The sequence below is a fragment of the Bubalus bubalis genome, chromosome 19 (assembly GCF_019923935.1).
Source record: "Bubalus bubalis isolate 160015118507 breed Murrah chromosome 19, NDDB_SH_1, whole genome shotgun sequence".
NCBI lineage: Eukaryota > Metazoa > Chordata > Mammalia > Artiodactyla > Bovidae > Bubalus > Bubalus bubalis.
Window position 1 is genome coordinate 36,847,078 of NC_059175.1, and position 21,765 is coordinate 36,868,842.

The 21,765-nt window shown below is 37.6% G+C and overlaps 1 protein-coding gene and 1 pseudogene across 8 annotated transcripts in view; one reads left to right on the top strand and one right to left on the bottom strand.

Annotated features, from left to right (window-relative positions):
- CPLANE1 (ciliogenesis and planar polarity effector 1) overlaps window positions 1-21,765 on the top strand; it is a 115,718-nt gene that overhangs the window by 7,674 nt on the left and 86,279 nt on the right. For all 8 annotated transcript variants that reach the window (XM_044932726.2, XM_025270597.3, XM_025270592.3 and 5 more), the window contains exons 7-18: window positions 925-1,081; window positions 1,508-1,611; window positions 4,846-5,028; window positions 7,256-7,505; window positions 7,973-8,128; window positions 8,309-9,078; window positions 9,661-9,869; window positions 10,081-10,161; window positions 12,899-13,063; window positions 16,678-16,851; window positions 17,675-17,903; window positions 21,309-21,448. In XM_044932726.2, coding sequence (XP_044788661.2) covers window positions 925-1,081; window positions 1,508-1,611; window positions 4,846-5,028; window positions 7,256-7,505; window positions 7,973-8,128; window positions 8,309-9,078; window positions 9,661-9,869; window positions 10,081-10,161; window positions 12,899-13,063; window positions 16,678-16,851; window positions 17,675-17,903; window positions 21,309-21,448 — 2,618 coding nt within the window. The remainder of the gene's footprint in view (window positions 1-924; window positions 1,082-1,507; window positions 1,612-4,845; window positions 5,029-7,255; window positions 7,506-7,972; window positions 8,129-8,308; window positions 9,079-9,660; window positions 9,870-10,080; window positions 10,162-12,898; window positions 13,064-16,677; window positions 16,852-17,674; window positions 17,904-21,308; window positions 21,449-21,765) is intronic.
- LOC102402698 lies at window positions 19,316-20,629 on the bottom strand (annotated as a pseudogene).

Consider the following 21,765-nt stretch of genomic DNA (forward strand, 5'->3'; position numbering starts at 1 on the left):
AAGGTAAGGCTGGCTATGGTCTTATCTTAAGACTATAAAAAACTCCTTTGAAAACTAATTCAGTTGAATTTTGAAAAGGATGTAACTTACTTGAATTTCCTACCATACCTTTTAAATTCTCTTGTTTTTTTTAATTAAAAGTTTTATTTATTTTAAAAAGCCCAATGAAATAGAATGCATTTAAAAGCATTTCGATGTTTGGCAAAACTAATACAATATTGTGAAGTTTAAAAATAAAATAAAATTAAAAAAAAATAAAAATGTGCAAAAAAAAAAAAAGCATATAATGACTTAAGATAAACTAAAATAGTGAGTTTTTTTTTTCTGTTTATTTTCTTTATTTCTTATGCTAGCAGTACTTTTTTCAGGTGTAATTTATATAAAGTCAAATGAACAAATCTTAAATGTACAACTAGGTGTTGGTGGTTTAGTTGCTAAATTGTGTCTGACTCTTTCGAACCCATGGACAGTAGCCTGCCTGGCTCCTCTGTCCAGGGGATCCTCTAGGCAAGAATACTGGAGAGGGTTGACATTCCCTTCTCCAGGGGATCTTCCTGACCCAAGAATTGAACCTGGTTCTCCTGAATTGCAGGCATATTCTTTACCGACTGAGCTATGAGGGAAGCCCAGAAATATTTGTAATAATGTAGAAATATGTGTATCTAAACTTTTAGTGGATGCACATGTGTTTGGGGTTGGCGTAGGACATGCCATTAATACAAAACTCTGATATGGACCTACCTTGTTTAGTTAGCAGTTGCTCTTTTGTGCCCTGGATAAAACTTGTGAGCAGTTGCTAAGAGACCCCAAATATATATGCATATGAAGGAATTTAGCTGGACCCATCAATTTTCTGTAATGAAATATGTATTAATATGAAAGTTACTATACTTCCTGTTTTCAGTTATTTCATTCCTTTCTTAGATCACTGTCATATCATGTTCAGTGGGCTCAGCAGGATTGCCTTCTGTGCAGTCTGATCCCTAAATGTGAGTCAGTGAAGTCAAGGGGAGCTCTGATTTCTGCATTTTCAAGAGATGGACTTAGCCTGGCAGTAACGCTTAATCAGAAAGACCCAAAGGTCAGTAAATGTAATCTCTCTTGGGAGTAAGCTGTAAAAGAGGGAGTATAGTTCAGTTTAGAGACTTTTTTTTCCCATTGAATATGTTTTTTTTTTTTTAATACTACTTTATGTTCTTTAAATTGGTGTTTTCTGATCTAACTTGACTTTGTAAATTGGTAACATTATTTACATTAGGTGCCATAATTCTCAAAATTTGACCTTCAGAAGCGAAAAGAGGATAATGGAAAAGGAAGAAAGAGGGGCAAAGTGGTAACTGATATTCTTAAAATGTAGTGTAAAAGGGAAAAGAGTTATAGATGGTTGGTATTGTCTTGCCAGTTGGGAAAGACAAGATAGTTTGTTGATATAATAGATCTCTAGGTCTTCAGAAATATAAGTAAAATGATTTAAATTATTTTGTTGTCTTTTTTTTTCTCTTTCTAGGCAACTCAGGTATTATTTATAAACACACTGAATTTTGTTACTCTCTATGGTAGCCTTAAAGGATGTAGTAATAAGAATCCTGTGGTTCCAGCTACTCTTGTCAGGTAAGTTGTTTTTATTTCTAAATAGTGTTTTTCTTTTACTTTTTTAATAGTTTAATAAGTTTAAGGCTCTGATAAGTAGTATCTAAATAGATATTTTCACAACAAATATTCTTAAAAAGAATTCTTTAAGAGATGGGAAATTCTTCAAGAGATGGGAATACCAGACCACCTTACCTGTCTCCTGAGAAACCTGTATGCAGGTCAAAAAGCAACAGTTAGAACTGGACATGGAACAATGGACTGGTTCAAAATTGGGAAAGGAGTACATCAAGGCTGTATATTGTCACCTTGCTTATTTAACTCATATACAGAGTACATGCGAAATACCAGGCTGAATGAAGCATAAGTTAGAATCAAGATTGCAGAGAGAAATATGAATAACCCCAAATATGCAGATGACACCACCCTTATGGCAGAAAGCAAAGAGGAACTAAAGAGCCTCTTGATGAAAGTGAAAGAGGAGAGTGAAAAAGCTGGCTGAGAACTCAACGTTCAAAACACTAAGATCATGGTATCTGGTCCCATCACTTCATGGCAAATTGATGGAGAAACAATGGAAACAGTGACACACTGTTTTCTTGGGCTCCAAAATCACCGCAGATGGTGACTGCAGCCGTGAAATCTGCCTACTCCTTGGAAGAAAAACTGTGACCAACCTAGACAGCATATTAAAAAGCAGCAACTTTACTTTGCTGACAAAAGTCCATATAGTCAAAGCTATGGTTTTTCCAGTAGTCATGTATGGATGTGAGAATTGGAACGTAAAGAAGGCTGAGCGCCGAAGAACTGATGCTTTTGAACTGTGATGTTGGAGTCCCTTATACAGTAAGGACATTAAACCAGTAAATCCTAAAGGAAATCAATCCTGAATATTCATTGAAAGGACTGATACAGAAGCTCCAATACTTTGGCCATGTGATACAAAGACTTGACTCATTAGAAAAGACCCTGATGTCAGGAAGGATTGAAGGCAGGAGGAGAAGGGGTTGACAGAGGATGAGATGGTTGGATGGCATCACTGACTGAATGGACATGAATTTGAGCAAAATCCGGGAATGGTGAAGAACAGGGAAGCCTGGCATGCTGCAGTCCATGAGGTTGCAAAGAGTTGGACATGACTGAGAGACTGAACAACAACAAATAGATATTTAGATAGATAATGCAGCTTTCAGCATTTGTGCTTGATAGACTTTAAAGTTTGTTTTATATGTTGGACACAACTGAGCAACTTCACTTTCCCCTAGAGAAGGAAATGGCAACCCATTCCAGTATTCTTGCCTGGAAAATCCCACAGACAAGGGAGCCTGGCAGGCTACTATCCATGGGTTCACAAAGAGTCGGACACCGCTGAGCAACTTCACTTTATATAAGGAAAGCCTTCAGTCCTTTAAAGAAGGGTCTGATAGGGTGGAAGATACTTGAACACATTTTCTTTTCTCTTTTATTTCTTTCTATGTTTTCTTAGGAAGAGTAGGATTATGATTAGGTAGAGAAATACTGGGCTTAGAGAGACTGAAATGAAGAATCCTGGGTTGGGAAGATCATTTTATATACTCAGGCTGGGGTGTTTTTAGCCTTTTAAACAAAGTTGGCATTCTCTGCATATGGGTGGACAGCACCGTAAGTGGTGATTTTGGATGGCAAGGGACCTGTGCAGGATTATAGGGTAGGAAGATTTCCTCTTCCTCTTGGATTCTTCTAATTTCCTTTTCTGAACACTTCTCTGCTGTTCTCTGACTTTTCAGAGTTTTCAGGTTCATCTAGCCATACATTTTTATTTTCTTTCTCTTCCCCAAATTTCCTTTCTAGTCTCAGTTCAGTGGTCTGTTTGACTTAGGGTGCACATCATTTAAATGAGAAGGAGCTATTTTCTGTCCCCATGAAAGAAATATTAATATTTCAGACAGTTAAGGAGTGGTAAAGATGGCTTTGGCAAGAGGGAATCTGCTCTTGAGTGGAGCTCTGGCAGGCTTCTGAGAGACAGGCATGGTATTGACCTTCAAAATCTACTGGTAGATCTTAGTAATGGATATCACTAGGATTAGAAGTTGTTCTGACTATGATGTAAGTGAATTAAAAGCTTTACATTTTTAGGTAGTATTTTCATCTTATGATTTGTTTATGAATGTAAGTAAATTTCTGCTTGGTATGTTGTATGAACTAGATACTTAACTTATAGGCAAAGTACATCATGAGAAATGCTGGGCTGGAAGAAGCACAAGCTGGAATCAAGATTGCCGGGAGAAATATCAGTAACCTCAGATATGCAGATGACACCACCCTTATGGCAGAAAGTGAAGAGGAACTAAAAAGCCTCTCGATGAAAGTGGAGAGTGAAAAAGTTGGCTTAAAGCTCAACATTCAGAAAACGAAGATCATGGCATCCAGTCCCATCACTTCATGGGAAATAGATGGGGAAGCAGTGGAAACAGTGTCAGACTTTTGTTTTTTTGGGCTCCAAAATCACTGCAGATGGTGATTGCAGCCATGAAATTAAAAGATGCTTACTCCTTGGAAGGAAAGTTATGACCAACCTAGATAGCATATTAAAAAGCAGAGACATTACTTTGCCAACAAAGGTTCGTCTAGTCAAGGCTATGGTTTTTCCAGTGGTCATGTATGGATGTGAGAGTTGGACTGTGAAGAAAGCTGAGTACCAAAGAATTGATGCTTTTGAACTGTGGTGTTGGAGAAGACTCTTGAGAGTCCCTTGGACTGCAAGGAGATCCAATCAGTCCATTCTAAAGGAGATCAGTCCTGGGTGTTCTTTGGAAGGAATGATGCTAAAGCTGAAACTCCAGTACTTTGGCCACCTCATGCGAAGAGTTGACTCATTGGAAAAGACTCTGATGCTGGGAGGGATTGGGAGCAGGAGGAGAAGGGGACGACAGAGAATGAGATGGCTAGATGGCATCACCGACTCGATAGACATGAGTTTGAGTGAACTCCAGGAGTTGGTGATGGACAGGGAGGCCTGGAATGCTGCAATTCATGGGGTCGCAAAGAGTCGGACACGACTGAACTACTGAACTGATGAACTAGATATTTATGAGCAAACTCCTTTCTTCTTACTTATTTCTTGGGAAGTAAGATACACAAAATGTATGTGACATTTGCCTACTATTCATTCTTTTGCCCTTATTTTTTGAAGTATTTCACCCCTTCTTGGCCATTATAAATTGTTAGAGACATTGTAGAGGGTCCTTTCTAAACATCTTGTTTTGCTTTTTCTAGGTCATACTGGGTAGGTGATGTCAGCTGGACTCACGATAGTCTTCTTCTGGCTTGTGTGTTAAAACGTGGCTCCCTGGTTTTATTGACCTGCCACGGTGAACTGCTAACGTTAATTACATTTGGTTGCTCTATAGAATTTGGGCCAGCAGAATTTATTCCTCTTCACCCACTAATCACATATAGGTGAGATATTTGAATCATTTAATTTATTTACAGAAGTTTTTCTCTTTTGGTATTACTTTACTGTGTATTTTTTTTAATATAATTTCATGTTTCAAACTTATTCTTTCTTTGAGTCTGTTATCTCAATATCTGTTTATTTATAGTTTTCTTCTATTTCTTTTTGTTGCTTAATCCTGGTGAAAATTTGACAATGTGACTATGTAAGTATATGTTATTTAAATATTTAACAGCATTAAAAATGTAACTTCTTTGATATAAAAATTAATAAAAATGTGATATGTCTTTTATTGTTTTAAAAGCAGAGCACTTAGATAAAAATTAACTTGGCATGTGGATGTATCTGGCTTCCCAGGTGGTGCTAGTGGTAAAGAACCCATCTGCCAGTGCAGGAATGTAAGAGACATGGATTTGATCCCTGGGTCAGGAAGATCCCCTGGAGGAGGGCATGGCAACCCACTCCAGTATTCTTGCCTGGAGGATCCCATGGACAGAGGAGCCTGGCGGGCTACAGTCCATGGGGTCGCAAAGAGTCAGACACGACTGAAGCGACTGAGCACCCATGGATGTATCTACTTTTTTCCCAAAGGGAATAAAGGGGAAAGTTGTTGGAAATGGATAGTAGACTTTAGAATTCAGCCATATTTAAATTTTAAATTGTGAGATCATGTAGCAGTTTGGCTTTGGAGTCAGATCAAGAATCAAATCTTGGTTCTTCTACTTACTGGTTGTGTGAGTTTGGGTAAGTTACTCTTTGAGCCTCATTTTCTTTTACTCTGAAATGAAGATGGCAGTAATTGTCTCTTAGACTTGAAGGAATGAAGCAAGATAATAAATAATTTTAAATTGCTTTAGCACAGTTCTAGCATAAGAGCTCAGTAAATGTTTGTTTTTATTGATGTTGGGTAGACACATAAGATAGCTGTTTACAAAATAAAAAATTGGAAAAGGTCTTTGAAATTAATCCATTACCTTTGCTTTACAGAAGGAAAACTGAGGAGGGATGTGTCCTTGATTATATTTAACAAAAATTTTACCTTATTTCTAGCAATAGATAATTATGATGGGAAAACTTGTCACTTCCTGCAGTGAAAGTGTTTTTCCTTATTATGGTCTGATTCCTAATTGACTTAAATTTTCCTCACATTTTCCTTAAAAATTAGTATTTAGGATCTTTCAGAATGGATTTTTTTTTCTGATTACAAAAGTAATACATATTCATTATTTTTAAAAGCTTAATCAAATGTTACAAAACTAAATACTATGGAAAGTGAAAGACTTGTAATCCTATTCCTTAGAGATAACAGTTATTAGTATTTTAGTGTGTTGTCCTCTTAATTTGAAAATTTTATATAACATGTGCAATAACAGTATTAATTTATTTTTTAAAGCAAAATAAATTATACGATATATGCTGTTTACTGTTTTGCTTTTTTGATTTGACAGTATGTCTTATACATCTTTCCATGGAGTTACTTTTTAATGGTTTTATAAATTTTGTAGACTGTACCTTCTAAAACCAACCTTCTGTTGTGGGCCATTTGGTTCATATAATCTATAGTTAATTATTTTCCTAACCAGAAAAAAATATATTTTGGTTCTCTGTTCTCTTTATACTTATAAAGCCCCAAAGTTAATAATTAATGATATTAAGTATATACTTATAAAGCCCCAAAGTTAATAATTAGTGATGTTAAGTAATCAGTTGATATTAAGTATTCAGAATTAGGTATACCACTGTAACAATAAATAACTACATTTATATGGAAACTCAGTCAAATTTAACCTTAAGCTGATAAAATTTTACTCATCACCATCCTCTCCAAATGTTTCTTAATAACAAGACTACTCACAGCTCCTATTTATATTCTTACAAGGATATTTAAATATATGGTAAGAAAGAAAGTTAACAGCTAAACTGTCTTTAATAGTAAAAATAACTGCCTCAGTTTTTTTCAAAAAGAGATATAAAGCTGGATTACAAACAATATTACAGGCAATAGAGTAAATGTCACAATTCTGGGAAAATTAAAAAAACCCCACCAACCTCTGTATTATTTAATTACTTATGTTTTCCTCACAGATCTGTGCACATTTAATATTTTTCCATTTAATTTGCGTGCTTTTTCATCATTCTGAAATGTTTTTTTTTTTCCTTTGGAATAATGTACTTGTTTTTTTAAAAGATTTTCCTCTCACTAAGTCTTGAATTTTGATGTTTGTTTGCTAGACCACAGCAGTTTACACTTCAAGATTCAAATAATTCTGTAGATTCATCAGCTTCAGATAGTGACCCTATGAGACAGAGATTCTCTATAAAAGCACACTCACGATTACCCTACCTCATTATTTCTGATGGATACATGGTCACAACCCTTCGATTTCTTGATAATCTGTCTCCATCAGTGCTCATGAGATCCCTTCTACTTGATTCAACGCAGAGGCTTGAGAAAACATACGAAAGTGTGATACTGTGCAAGGTATGGTGCTTTTTGGTACCATCAATAAAAGCTGGCTTCTCAGTCTTTTTTTTTTTTTAATTTATTGATTTTTAATTGAAGGATAATTGCTTTTCAGTATTGTGTTGTTTCCTACCAAATGTCAACATTTCTAAATTTAAAACTGTACTGACAGTGGTGTCCTTGGCTCGCATACGTTTGTCTGTAGACGTTATCATTGTAGTACAGTTATGGATCAAACTTCCATGGTGGCTCAGAGGGTAAAGCATCTGCCTACAATGCGGGAGACGCAGGTTCAATCCCTGGGTCGGGAAGATCCCCTGGGGAAGGGAATAGCAACCCACTCCAGTACTCTTGCCTGGAAAATCCCATGGACAGAGAAGTCTGGTAGGCTACAGTCCATGGGGTCGAAAAGAGTTGGACACGACTGAGCAACTTCACTTCACTATAGATAAAACTTTGCTCTTGGAAATCTTCTTTTTCTATAGCCAAAAGGCAAAGGTCTGAACTTGCGATCACTGAATTCCCTAAGATCTAGCTTGTTAAAGCACCAAAGAAATGAAAATGTGGCTGATTCTACTGTTCCCAAATTCTTGCAAGCAGAAGAAACATTGAAGTTAAATGAAGAAACAGCAGATCTGCAGGTACTTGTTAGCAATGTTTTATTTATTTTGAACAGTTATGTACTGATTTTATTCCAAGAAACATATTTTGTTTTCCTGTTATTAAAGAGAAGAGAAATTTGATAGCACTAAACTGATTGTACTTGTAAGGAATTAAACGTTATTAATATTAATAATAATTTTTTCTCTCTCATGTTTTAGGATTTTGAAGCAGAAGAAACTGATGATGGCAGATGTTTTCCAAACAACTTATTCTCTTTTTGGAACCAAAAAAATGATCGGTTATTTAGTAGTGTTGAGGAGGGAAGATTGGAATTTGCTTCTATGTTTGATACAATACATGCAAAAGATAATACTGAGGAGACAGATAAAACTGTTATAGAACTGCACTCTGTCCAGAAAAATCTCCTTGCAGCATGGACTATAGGAATTTCAAAAAATGTGGCAGAAAAAAATTTAATGTTAAACTACACAGTAGTTTGTATCACTCATTTTTTGTATATTCTTCAGTTTATAAAATGTCCTTTTCCCAAACTTGATCTTTTTTTAAGCAAGAGCTCAAAACATAATACATGGGTACTTTGTATCTTTCAACTTTTTCATCAGTGTTTATCAATCCAGTATTGGGATATGAGATACAAGCAAGATGTAGGACATTTGGTGAAGCTGACCTCAAATACTATAAAGCTTTTGCTAACACAGCAACAACAGGATCAGTTATTCTCAGAGAAGCTTTTAGCCTGTTTTCATTTACTCAGAATGGTAGCTGATCATTTAAATGGTGTGTACAGACTTCAGCCTGAAGTTATTTCAGCATCAGCTGATGGAAGTAGAAGAGCAAAGCAAGACTCATTGGTGTTACCCATTTTTCAAATGTTTCAAGACAGTGAATCTTGGGAAAACTGGTCTTGGAACTCATCTTTCAAGATTCATCCTCAAGTATTAAATTTTGTGCAACAGCCAGGACACAGGTACAATGACTTCACTGTTAGGAGACCATCAGCATTGTAGATTCTTCAAAATTGAGATATAATTCCCATACTGTAAAATTCATTATTTTAAAGGCTACAATTCAGTCATTTCTATCATAATCACAAGGTTGTAGAACAAGTAGCACAAATTCCAGAATATTTTTATCACTCCCAAAAGAAATCTTGTACTGTTAGCTCTCAGCATCATGGATTTTATGTTAATTCAAAGTATTTTAGGATTTATGCCAAACATTTTTCAGCACACATTATTTTATTAGTCATGGGCAATCATGATACTGTTGAAAAATTTTGATTTAGATAAGCACTATAGAAAAAATGACCTCAGGTATCTAAAGCATTTATGAAAGTTTAAAAAATGTGCATTTTTTTTTACTTTTTGCTATCTTTGAACCTGATCAGTTGTATGCATATTATTACCTCAGGGAAGAATACATGGAGAGAAAAAGACTAATGAGGCTATATTCATTAGCTATACTGTTAGTAAAGGCTAAAAAAAGGCTATACTCATTCTTATCCCTAGTCTGAAATTTGATTTTTATGATTACCTCATTCTGTGTGCAGATTGATTGTTCTCTGGAGAATATTGTACAGAAAGACATTATGGTATCAAATGCAATTAAGTCAAAGAGTTCCTGAAGATGGCGTGCAGTTAACTGAAAAGATGACACGTGAAACGTCAGCTGTCAAGTCCCTGTTATGCCATATACAGGCTGAACTGCAGACTGCTGGAGTTCGCTTGAACCAGACCTTAGAACTTAAATCTATCAATGGTCAGTATCTTATAAACAATTTCTAACCCCAGGCGTAAGCGATAGTAGGTTGTTGGGCTTTGAGTTTATTGATTGGTTGTAATTATTTGTGTTTTTTTTTTTTTTTCAAAATAATTTCTGGCTGCACTATATTCACTAAATTTTAAAACAAGTAAATTTTCATAAAGTAATTCAATTAACCAGGACTAACTGTTGGTTAAAAATTTTGTAGGGGAAGAGTGTTTCCTATTAGGATCATATGAAAAATCTGTTCAAATATGGAAGAAAGCTCTACAAGAAACCTGTGAGAAAGGTAGGGGGTATTAAAATAATATTACTTGCCATGATGTTCATGGGACCATATTTTAGCATGCTGCTCTTCTTAAAAATAATTTCAGATTTCCGAGAACTGACAATTTCTTAATGCCTAAATAAAATACATACTGTAGGTACCTTGACTGTTAGAAATAGTTATTTAAAATTATTCTTAGTCTTGGAATTTGTAGCACCAAGAATTTTTTATCCTATCTGTAGATAAGACTCCTCTGTCCTTTTTTTGGTTAGTGATGGAACCTGTGATTGATTGGTAATGGGTAAAAAAGAGACTTAAATCCTAAATTAAAAAAAAATGTTATTTAGTGGTACCCTGCTCCAGTACTCTTGCCTGGAAAATCCCATGGATGGAGGAGCCTGGTGAGCCACAGTCCATGGGGTCGCTAAGAGTTGGACAAGACTCAGCGACTTCACTTTCACTTTTCACTTTCATGCATTGGAGAAGGAAATGGCAACCCACTCCAGTGTTCTTGCCTGGAGAATCCCAGGGACGGGGGAGCCTGGTGGGCTGCCATCTCTGGGGTTGCACAGAGTCGGACACGACTGAAGCGACTTAGTAGCAGCAGCAGCAGCCGCAAGTATCTACAAGAGAAACTATGAGTCAAATAAGGTTCTATTACCAACTTATAGAAACTTTGAGCTAAGGCTCTCTGCCCTTAAGTAATTCAACTTTAAGAATTTCCTGTGAGTTAGATTTATTATGGGGCTACATGCAGTTTTTGATGAGACAGTAGGGAAGTGGATTCTAGAAACTGGTGATAGCTTTTATGATATAGGGCTGAGGGTATAAAATGATAGAGGTTTTCAGCCAGTGGCTGTGAAGCTAACCTTGACTTCCACTACTGGTCAGGTTTAGCCAATTATTAAATTTATTTTCTGGCTGCTGTGGCTATGTATTGAGGGCCTGCTATGTGTGTTAGACAATAAGAATAACTGAAATAAACAAGTTTACCCTCAAATTGCCCACAGTGTGGAGGATAGATTGCATGAACAACTGGCATGTTTCTCATTATGCTTTATGGTATTTGTTGGGAGAGCGCATGGTCTGAACTGGAGTGCAAACATCAATCTGGAGAAAACCTGGAGGAACAGACATGTAAAACTGAGTGAAAATTGTTCAGGTGAAGGAGTGGGAATGGTGTAACATAGGATATAGCACTCCAGAAGCAAGAAGACATGAGAAACCATGGCAGTTTGGTAAATTGCTAGTAGTTGACCAGGTTATTTGAAACATATGTAATATTGAGGATAGGGTGGTGAGCGCTGAAGTGAGAGGAGAGAATAGATGATAAGGGAAGATACTGTGCAGTGCCATGGGATTAAGGTTTTATCCTGAAGACAGTGGGATCTGTTAAGATACAGAAAGAGTACTTTTCAAATAAGTATAGGCCATTTGGAAAGATCACTTGGGTCCATTACAGAGGGCCATTTGTTGGAGTGTGGTATAGAGATGTGGGTTTTAGCTAGAAGCAAGAAAATTAGTCAGTTGAAGAGGTCCTGAAGCAAAGCAATGTCAAGAGTACTGGGGAACAAAAGTCACATTTGTCAGATGTTTAATAGGTTTGATCAAGTGAACTTGTGACTGAGTAGAGAAAGAAGTCTCGTGCAGTTCTCAGATTTGGAGATTGTACAGCTGGATGAAGAAGAATGGCGTTCAGTGTGATGAGAAGTTCTCATGAAGAAAAGTTTTCATAATGAGTTTTATTCTGGGCCTTTTAATTTAATTTCATTTCCAATTGTATCCAATTGGAATGGTTTCTTGTAGTGGAGACTGAAAGTAACAGTGGCTTCAACAAGAAGTTTATTTCTCTTAGGAAAGGAGGCAAGGAGTTGACAGTCTGGGGCTGATTTGGTATTTCAGGGGTCTCATCAAGGACTCAAGCTTATTTAGTGTTTCTTCTCCATCATCCTTAGTGCATTGCTTCCACTCTTAAGGCTGTTGCATGAATTAACATGGATGCTGGAGTTCCAGCCATCATGTGCACAACCCAGGTGACAGAAAGGAGGCAGGCAGGAGGGGCAAGAGAGGGTGCACCTCCTGGCTGAGATGCCTCTTTACGCAGCTTGTCTGGCAGCTGTATACTGTATTATCTCTTGGCTAAAAACTTTGTCATATTTTCTCATGGCCACATTTAGCAAGAAATTGTGATCTGAGTGCATTGGAACCCCAAATAAAATTAGAGTTCTTTTACTCAGAATGGTGGATAAGGGGCAGGTAACCGGCAGTCTCAGTCCTAAACACCTTTTAGATACGTGAAGACAGTGGTCAAGGGATCCAGTCTTATTCGACAGTATTTCTTCTCTGGAAAGTCTCTTTGACCGTCTGTTTGATATATGTATGTGTGTTTTTTTTAATTTGTGTTTTTAGCATGTGCCCTTCTGTTTCATACCTTGTGTACTTGAGAGAGATGTTGTTAGTGGACCTCGGTTAGTACTGAGATGAGCATTTGCACCTCTTTTTGGATAAATTCTTAGTCATCTTAGGACCTGACCACAGAAAATAAAATTGTTCAGAATTTACAATGAAAAAGAACAAAATATTGCTGACCTGTTTTTTTTGCTCAGTTGTGAAACAGGTACAGAAAAGTTCACATGACACGAGTGTACAGTTGATGAATTTTTATACACTGAATATTTCTGTCTCTCCAGCACTCAGATCAAGAACATTACCTAGCTAACATGTTTTTTAATGTAAGTGTAATTCTGCCCTATTTAAGGAGGAAGAAGGACATGTTTTCTTCAGCTTCGCTATTATCTTTCTCTTTTATACTGCCACCTCTATAACTATAATTTAAATGATGCTCAAGGATTATGTGATCAGCTAGTAAGAGAAATACTGAGATGGTCCCACCTTCCTGTAAAAGAAAATGAAGATTGTTCAGGTATGCTTTTCAAAAATCAGTATTTTTGTTTGTTTGCTTCTTTGTCTTTTAATGCCATCTGTTGGATTTAATGTATTTTGGTTCATCAATATAAAATCAGTATGTTTAATGTTAGCAATTTGTATTTACAGGTTTAGCTATGAAATTGCTTATACATAAAAGTTGGTTGCTCTTTGCATTGTGGTGAATTTTTGGACTATCGGCTTCTTAGCAGCAAGGATCATGTTTTTGCTTGTTTTTAACCTTTGAGTCTCGCAGCTTAGCGGCACTTGCCTGCTGAACTGTTATAATTGTTGTCTCAAGTCTCACAGCCCTGTTTGTTAGACATAATGTCAGGTACCCAATGTCAGGTACTTTTGCTTAACATGTTTGTATTTTCTCTAATGGTTGCTTAAGGTGGTTTGCTAAAGTGATCAAAATCACTTTCTGACATATTCAGGGCCTTTTTAAATCTGTTTAAGAGATTGTAGAATATTTGAATTGTCCTTTTTTAAAAAAGGTGTATTTAAATTAAGCAATAACCAAAGTGAAAAATGGGCTTCCCTGGTAGCTCAGTGGTTAAGAATCAGCCTGTCAATGCAGGAGACACAGGAGACACCGGTTCAGTTCCAGGATGAGGGAGATCCCCTAGGGAAGGAAATGGTAACCTATTCCAGTATTCTTTCCTGGGAAATCCCATGGACAAAGGAGCCTGGTAAGCTGCAGTCCATGGGGTCACAAAGAGTCGAACATAACTTAGTGACTAAGCAGTAGCAACAGAGTGAAAGACATCTGTATGAATGAGCACATAATGTATTTATAATGCTGCTTTACAGTGGTAGACCATGAGAAGTCTACTTTGCATATGAGTGTGTCAGAAAGGCCAGTGTGTCAGTACTTTCTAAATGGAGTTCATGACTCTAGATGGAGTATTTGTTTTTTTACTAATAACTGATTATTTATTCGTTTAAAAATCATTTACTGATGGAAAGTAGAGATCAAAAGAAATTAGTTTACAAAAGGCTTTGAAAAATAGTTTGAGAGGGTTTGTAAAACCCTTTCTGTGATTTTTACCAGTTTATCATTTTTGTCCAGAACAGTATTAGTTTGTTTGTTTGGTTTCAGCCACTGTGGTTTCTTTTTTTTTTTTTTTTTTTAATTTTAAAGTGAAATAGATAGTAGAATGGGCTTCCTGGGTAGCTCAGCCAGTGAAGAATCCACCTGCAATGTAGGAGACCCCAGTTCGATTCCTGGGTCAGGAAGATCTCCTGGAGAAGGTCTAGTATTCTTCAGTTTCCCTGGTGACTCAGACAATAAAGAATCCACCTGCAATGTGGGATACCTGGGTTCGATCCCTGGGTTGGGAAGATCCCCTGGAGGAGGGCATGGCAACCCATTCCAGTATTCTTGCCTGGAGAATCCCCATGGACAAAAGAACCTGGCAGGCTACAGTCCATAAGGATCGCAAAGAGTCAGACACAACTGAGCAGCTAAGGACAGATGGTAGAATACTATGAAATTTTATTCTGGGACTCATATTTTCTCTGCATTTTTTTAAATTTAATTTTTGTTTTATATTGGAGTGTAGCTGATTTACAATATTGCGTTTCAGGTGTACTGCAGAATGGTTCAGTTATACATCTACATATATCCATTCTCTTTCAGACTCTTTTCCCATATAGGTTATTACAGAATACTGAGTAGAGTTCTCCATGCTATACAGTAGGCTCTTGTTGATTATCTTATTTTATATACAGTAGAGTGTATGTTTTACTCCTAAACTCTTAATTTATCCCTCCCCACCCCACCTTTCCTCTTTGGTGACTGTAGGTTTGTTTTCAAAGTCTGTGAGTCTGTTTCTGTTTTGTGAATAAATTCGTTTGTATTATCTTTTTAGATTCCATATATAAGTGATACTATATGCAACCACTGTTTATGGATTTCCTACTCTGATATTTGTCTTTTTAAATTCGTGTTTATTTAGTAGTAATATAGGTTCATTTTAGACAGTTTTGAAATATGGAAAGGTTTAAAGAAAATAAAATCACTTTTAATGCTACCATTTTTGTCTATGTGCATTCATATATGTTTATTACCAGAGCTAATATTCTGTTTTGCAATCTTTTAAATTTAATATTGTGAATATTTTCCAATGTAAATAATATTCTTTTAAAAACCTAGTAAGCTTTTTCCTCATTATTGCATATTTTAGATTGTTACCACGTACTTACTATTTTAAATAATGTTGCAGTGAACATAAATTTTTGTGAGCATTACTAATGTCTACATGTTAAATCTTGAGAAATGAGGTTACAGAGTCAAGACTTCTGATGCCTAGTGTTAGATTGCCCTCCGAAAGGACTGTTAGCTGTGTATGAGTGGAAGACATTTATGTGTGACTTTTTTTTCTTATGTGTGACTTTTTAACTGACTGGATTTTTTTTCCAGCAGTATTGTCATGATATGATATAACTGTCAAGATAAGTTGAACCTATAGTAATATATTTAATTTTTAATGATAGTTGTTTAGAGTATTTTAAGCATATCCTCTCTTGGTCAGGAGTCCCCAGGACTACTCCCCAAGTTCAGTGATTCACAGGGAGAATGCACAGGCCTCTGTATATAGTGAACCCGGGCCCCCTGCTGTGGAAGCATAGAGCCCTAACCTCTGGACCACCTGCAAATTGCCTCAAGTGACTTCTGAGAAAGAAAGATACTTTGCCATTGTTGGGGCCATAAATGTCATAAAAATTAACCTTAATTTAATATTTATCTTGTATGGGCTTCCCTGGTGGCTCAGCTGGTAAAGAATCTGCTTACAGTGCTGGGGACCTGGCTTCAATCCCTGGGTTGGGAAGATCCCCTGGAGAAGGGAATGGCTACCCACTCCAGTATTCTGGCCTGGAGAATTCCGTGGACTGTATAGTCCATGGGGTCGCAGAGTTGGACACAACTGAGCGACTTTCACTCACTCAGTAGTTTTTAGCTATTTATTTTCAAATATCTGAATCCAGTTTATATTATTAAGTTTCAATTTTTAAATAGGGATGGCATGTTTGCTCTAGTTTATGTCAGAATCACTCTAGAAATCATAATGTAACTCTCTCCTCTGCCTTTTCCCTCCATTCTACATGTTCCCCTTGTCCATACCTCCCAAAAGAATCTTAATACTAAAGAGTTAATGTTATGGGGTATACTAATAATACGGAAACAGACATGAAGAATCACTGTTCTGGCTCTTTGTAGTAAACTCTGCCTCCTTGCACTAAAGAAAGAAAATGAGAAAGAGGAGGAAGAAGGGAAAACAAAGAAATGAAAAGCTTGCAAGTCCATTATGGCTGGATTGTTTGTATAGATCCTTCCACATTTTTAGATAAAACTGGTAACTTGAAGTCATAAAAGAGTTCCTAAGTCTATGTGCTGATAATTTTGAGCTTATTATTTTATTTTTGTTCTATTGTCTTTAAGAAATGTAGATGACCTGTTACAAGTTACCTTGTATAGGCCAGGGGTATTAATCTCAGAAAAAAAGTTTTAATTATACTTTTCTTCTTGCATCATGTTAGGAGCTTAAATATTCCTACTTTTGCTAGTTTGATGGGAATCTTCCTTTGCTTATTTGGTGTATCCTGCAGTTCCTGAGAAGTCTCCTTGTGAGTCTGGGGTGACTGGAAGTGTTCATCCCGAAGCCGCGGTGAGGGTGGTCCAGTCCATGGCTCGCTTCATGGCTGCTTACTTCACGAATCAGCTGCTGTGCATTTTGCCACCTCACAGTGTGAATGTTCTTCCTCCCCTTCATATTAAAACAGGTAATAGAATAAACAAATAATTTTCTCACCTTGTTTTTGCACAGAATATTTAAAACAATTTTACACAGTGATCATTGATCTATGGAAATAATACTGTCTAGCCTAGTGCCTGACATGCAGGTGACTGTTTACGAATGAATATAATCTGAGAAAGGTAATTGCTTTGAACTTGTTTTTATTGAATTTGTATTTTTTTAATTGCAAATTTTGGACACATTGGTGTTTATACAGTTTCCTTTTTTTTTTTTTAAGTAAAAGAGCTATAAAAGTGTGGTAATTGAACAAATTCTGAGCATTCTAATTTCAGTTCAGTTCAGTCACTCAGTCGTGTCTGACTCTTTGCAACCCCATGGACTGCAGCACACCAGGCCTCCCTGTCCATCACCAACTCCCCAAGTTTACTCAAACTTATTCTAATTTAGAATTTATTTTTTGGACATTTTACTTTTATTATTTTATTTGGGTCATTTTTTCTTTGCTCTATTTAATCATTTCCTTATATTATCTGATCAAACTGTATGTATTTACCTTTATTTTGTATAATGCACTTTGATACTGTTTCTTCTGTTTCTTTATCTGCTCGGTTTCATTTTTTTAGGAGTGCCAACATTTGCCGCATGATCCACTAAAGAGACACATTCTTCAGTGTTTAAAAAAAAGAAAAGCTATTCTAGAGTGTGTTAAGTATTATCTTAGGCCATTTTGTATGTATCTTCCTTGTTGTGGTTTTGTGTAGAAAGTATTGATTAAGGAGATCTGTGTAGGGAAGAATGAGTTCCTATGTATAATTGTAGTTAATCCATTTTCTTTCATCTACTCACAGAGCAGCCTTTTCGGCTTATTCCTCTGCAACACTCTAAGGTGGCCAGTGCGGTCAGAGAGCAGAATCTTTCTGATGTGTGGACCGTTGAATATGCCCTTGAATTATTATTGATCGGTGGCCTGGTTCCAGAAGCCGTGTGGTTGGCACATAAACTTGGAGACTGGAAGACATCTATTTCTGTTGGTGTGGCTTTTCAACTCTTCTGTAAGCATGGTAGCAAATTCACAAGGTATGTATTTTTAGGCACATCTAAGTTGGACTGCAAGGAGGTCCAACCCGTCCATCCTAAAGGAGGTCAGTTCTGGGTGTTCATTGGAAGGACTGATGCTGAGGCTGAAACTCCAGTAGTTTGGCCACCTCATGTGAAGAGTTGACTCATTGGAAAAGACCTTGATGCTGGGAGGGATTGGGGGCAGGAGGAGAAGTGGAGGACAGAGGATGAGATGGCTGGATGGCATCACTGACTCCATGCACATGAGTTTGGGTGAACTCAGGGAGTTGGTGATGGACAGGGAGTCCTGGCGTGATGCGATTCATGGGGTCGCAAAGAGTGGGACACGACTGAGCGACTGAACTGAAGTTAAAAAAGTACGATGGTGTTATCTAAAGTGTTTCTTATTTCACTCATTGCTGGTATTTACACATTTTGTGGAATCCTTAGTTCAGCACTGTCCAATAGAATTTTCTTTGGTGATGGAAATATTCTGTATGTGCTGTCCAGTCTGATAGCTACTAGCAACATGTATTTATTAAGCCCTTGAAAGGGGCTGATAAGACCAAGGAACTGGATTTTCAATCTAATTTTAATTAAATTTAGAGAGCTACATGCAGCTAGTGTCAACTGTGTTAGACAGCTCAGAGGTTTACTTACTGTATTTAAGCATCTATTTAGCACTTTTACTTGTTAGTAGGAGAAGGCAATGGCACCCACTCCAGTACTCTTGCCTGGAAAATCCCATGGACGGAGGAGCCTGGTAGGCTGTAGTCCATGGGGTCGCTAAGAGTCGGACCTGACTGAGCGACTTCACTTTCACTTTTCACTTTCATGCATTAGAGAAGGAAATGGCAACCCACTCCAGTGTTCTTGCCTGGAGAATCCCAGGGACAGGGGAGCCTGGTGGGCTGCCGTCTATGGGGTCGCACAGAGTCGGACACTGAAGCGACTTAGCAGCAGCAGCAGCAGCAGCACCCTCAAAGGGCCTATAGTCAATGGGAGAGTTTTCTCTTTCCCAAACAGGATTTACATTTTTTTTTTTTTTGAGAGTATTAAATCTTTTATTGATTACACATGATAATGGATGATACACAAGCTTCATTCCCATCTATAACTTTATCTGGTACCATAATTCAATTTAGATACATTGCATAGGATGTGCCAACAATCATTAATAACCCAAAAAAATAAAAAAAACTCCATGACTTGGCATGGGTGACCCTTTTAATGGTGAACTCCAGGTCACAACACAGTAACTGTCAGTTCAACTACACCAAGGTTCTGAAGACAACAGCTTCTCCACCAAGCAGGTTGTAAATAAATTTCAAATGGAACCTGGCATCACCCTGAAGGAATTCTAACTTCACACTGTTGGGGTAGTTTACCAAAATGGCTTCAGAGTAGACTAACTTTACACAGCACATTAAAAAAAAAAAAAAAAAAAAGACATTTATTCAGCGTCATGACCAGACTATTACATTTAGCAATCAACAGCATGGGTGCAAAAAAAAAAATCTACATTAAAATCCTTTGTTGGAATGCTTTACACTTTCCACAGAACAGAAACTAAAATAACCTGTTATACAATTAGTCACAAGTACAGTCCTCGAGTTTTTTGCCCGTACACATGAGTATTGTCTAAAACATGTCTTCTTTGTAGCAGCTAGGCCCTGCCACCGCTGTGCTTGGCTGAGTTCACAAATCTGTGGTAACCTGTAGCTTCCCTGTCACGTCTCTGGCTCTCCTCTCCTGCTGAGCTTTGTTTCCTGGCAGTAATGAAAACCTGCCACTGCCGTAGCTGCTGCTGCTGCTGGAGCCACCATAGCCACCTTGGTTTCGTGGTTTGGCAAAGTATTGGCCTCCACCACCATAGGGGCCAGAACTTCTGCCTCCAAAGTTTCCTCCTTTCATGGGTCCAAAATTTGAAGATTGATTGTTGTAATTGCCAAAATCATTGTAGCTTCCGCCACCTCCAAAATTGCTTCCGTCATTACCAAATCCATTATATCCATCCCCACTGCCACCATATCCGCCACCACCACGGATGCCACCAAAGCCACCTCGACCACTGAAGTTTCCTCCACGACCAAAGTTGTCATTCCCACCAAAACCACCTCCACGACCGCCACCAAAGTTTCCAGAACCACTTCAACCTCTCTGGCTGGATGAAGCACTAGCCATCTCTTGCTTAGACAGGGCTTTTCTCACTTCACAGTTGTGGCCATTCACAGTGTGGTATTTCTGAATGACAGTCTTGTCTACGGAGTCATGGTCATCAAAGGTTACAAAAGCAAAGCCTCTCTTTTTGCCACTGCCTCGGTCAGTCATGATTTCAATTACTTCAATTTTCCCGTACTGTTCAGAATAATCTCTCAGATGATGTTCTTCAGTGTCTTCTTTAATACCACCAACAAAAATCTTTGTCACAGTTAAGTGGGCACCAGGTCTTTGAGAATCTTCTCTTGAGACGGCCCTCTTTGGTTCCACAACTCTTCCGTCCACCTTGTGTGGCCTTGCATTCATGGCCGCATCCACCTCCTCCACCGTGGTGTATGTGACAAACCCGAAGCCTCTGGAGCGCTTGGTGTTTGGATCCCTCATTACCACACAGTCTGTGAGCGTTCCCCATTGCTTAAAATGGCTCCTCAGACTCTCATCGGTTGTTGCAAAGCTCAATCCTCCGATGAAGAGCTTCCGCAGCTGTTCGGGCTCTTTGGGAGACTCTGATTTAGACATGACGGCAGTGGAGGCGGGGAAGACTTCAAACATGCTTTCTCGGCGGCGTCCACGGGCAGAAAGCCAGGATTTACATTTTAAGCTAATCAAACTAATCCCTGCATTTTAACTCTTACGAATATTATGGCATTGCTGTGTCTTTGAATTCTGTAGGACAGAATACCAGAATGGCTAGCCTTTCCCTTCTCCAGGGGATCTTCCCAACTGAGGGCTTGAACCCGGGTCTCCTGCATTGCAGGTGGATTCTTTACCATCTGAGCCACCAGGGAAGCCCATCCATGGTATGGTAGGGAGAGCAATAATATCAAGTGAGGGAAAGCCAGGAAATACTTTATATGGGAGGTGTCATTTGAGATGGGCGATGAAGGGAAGATGGAATCTTGACAAAGCAAGTAGCTGTAGGGAGAGAGAACATTCCAAACAGAAGCAAAGGCACGTGGCCCAGAGCACTTATGGTTTCATTTGGAGAGTCTGTATGTAGGGCAGCAGTGGGCGGTTAAGCATGGGGAGCTATATCAGTACTCTCCTCAATACAGCATTTCCTCAATTACTTCTTTTCTAAACACAAGATGAATAACATGGGCTCCTCTGGTTCTTAAAAATTTCATGTTTGGTTCTTGATGTGTCTATGTTTCCTTTTTTAAAAAATTGTAATTATTTCCCCCTAATTTGGTGTGATTTCAGATCCAAGGAAAAGAGTCTGAATCTACCATTAAATATGACTCCAGCACAGATTTTTCAGGAAAAACTACAGTGTTTCCTAGGTCAGCCAACCTCTTTGGAAGCAAAAAATGAAATGAACTCAAACTGCAAACAGTTTACAGGTGAGTTACTTATGTATGGTCAACCTGTGTATCAGCTTAATACAAAGCTTATGGTATTTTAAAAAGCTTTTAAGTACGCACACATTTGTGAATATTTTGGAAAAATAAATAAATAAATAAAAAATTCCCAGTCTGAACTTCTAGTTCTGGCAATGTCTTTTTGATGATCTGAAAATGTTCCCACAATAAATACATAGATACAGTGTGTTTCTAGATAAAATGTAAAAATATGCATTTAAAGGCTCAGATTTAACATTTTAAAGATTTTCTTAGGTATTTACCCAAGAAAAATAAAAATCTAGGTTCACTGAAAAACC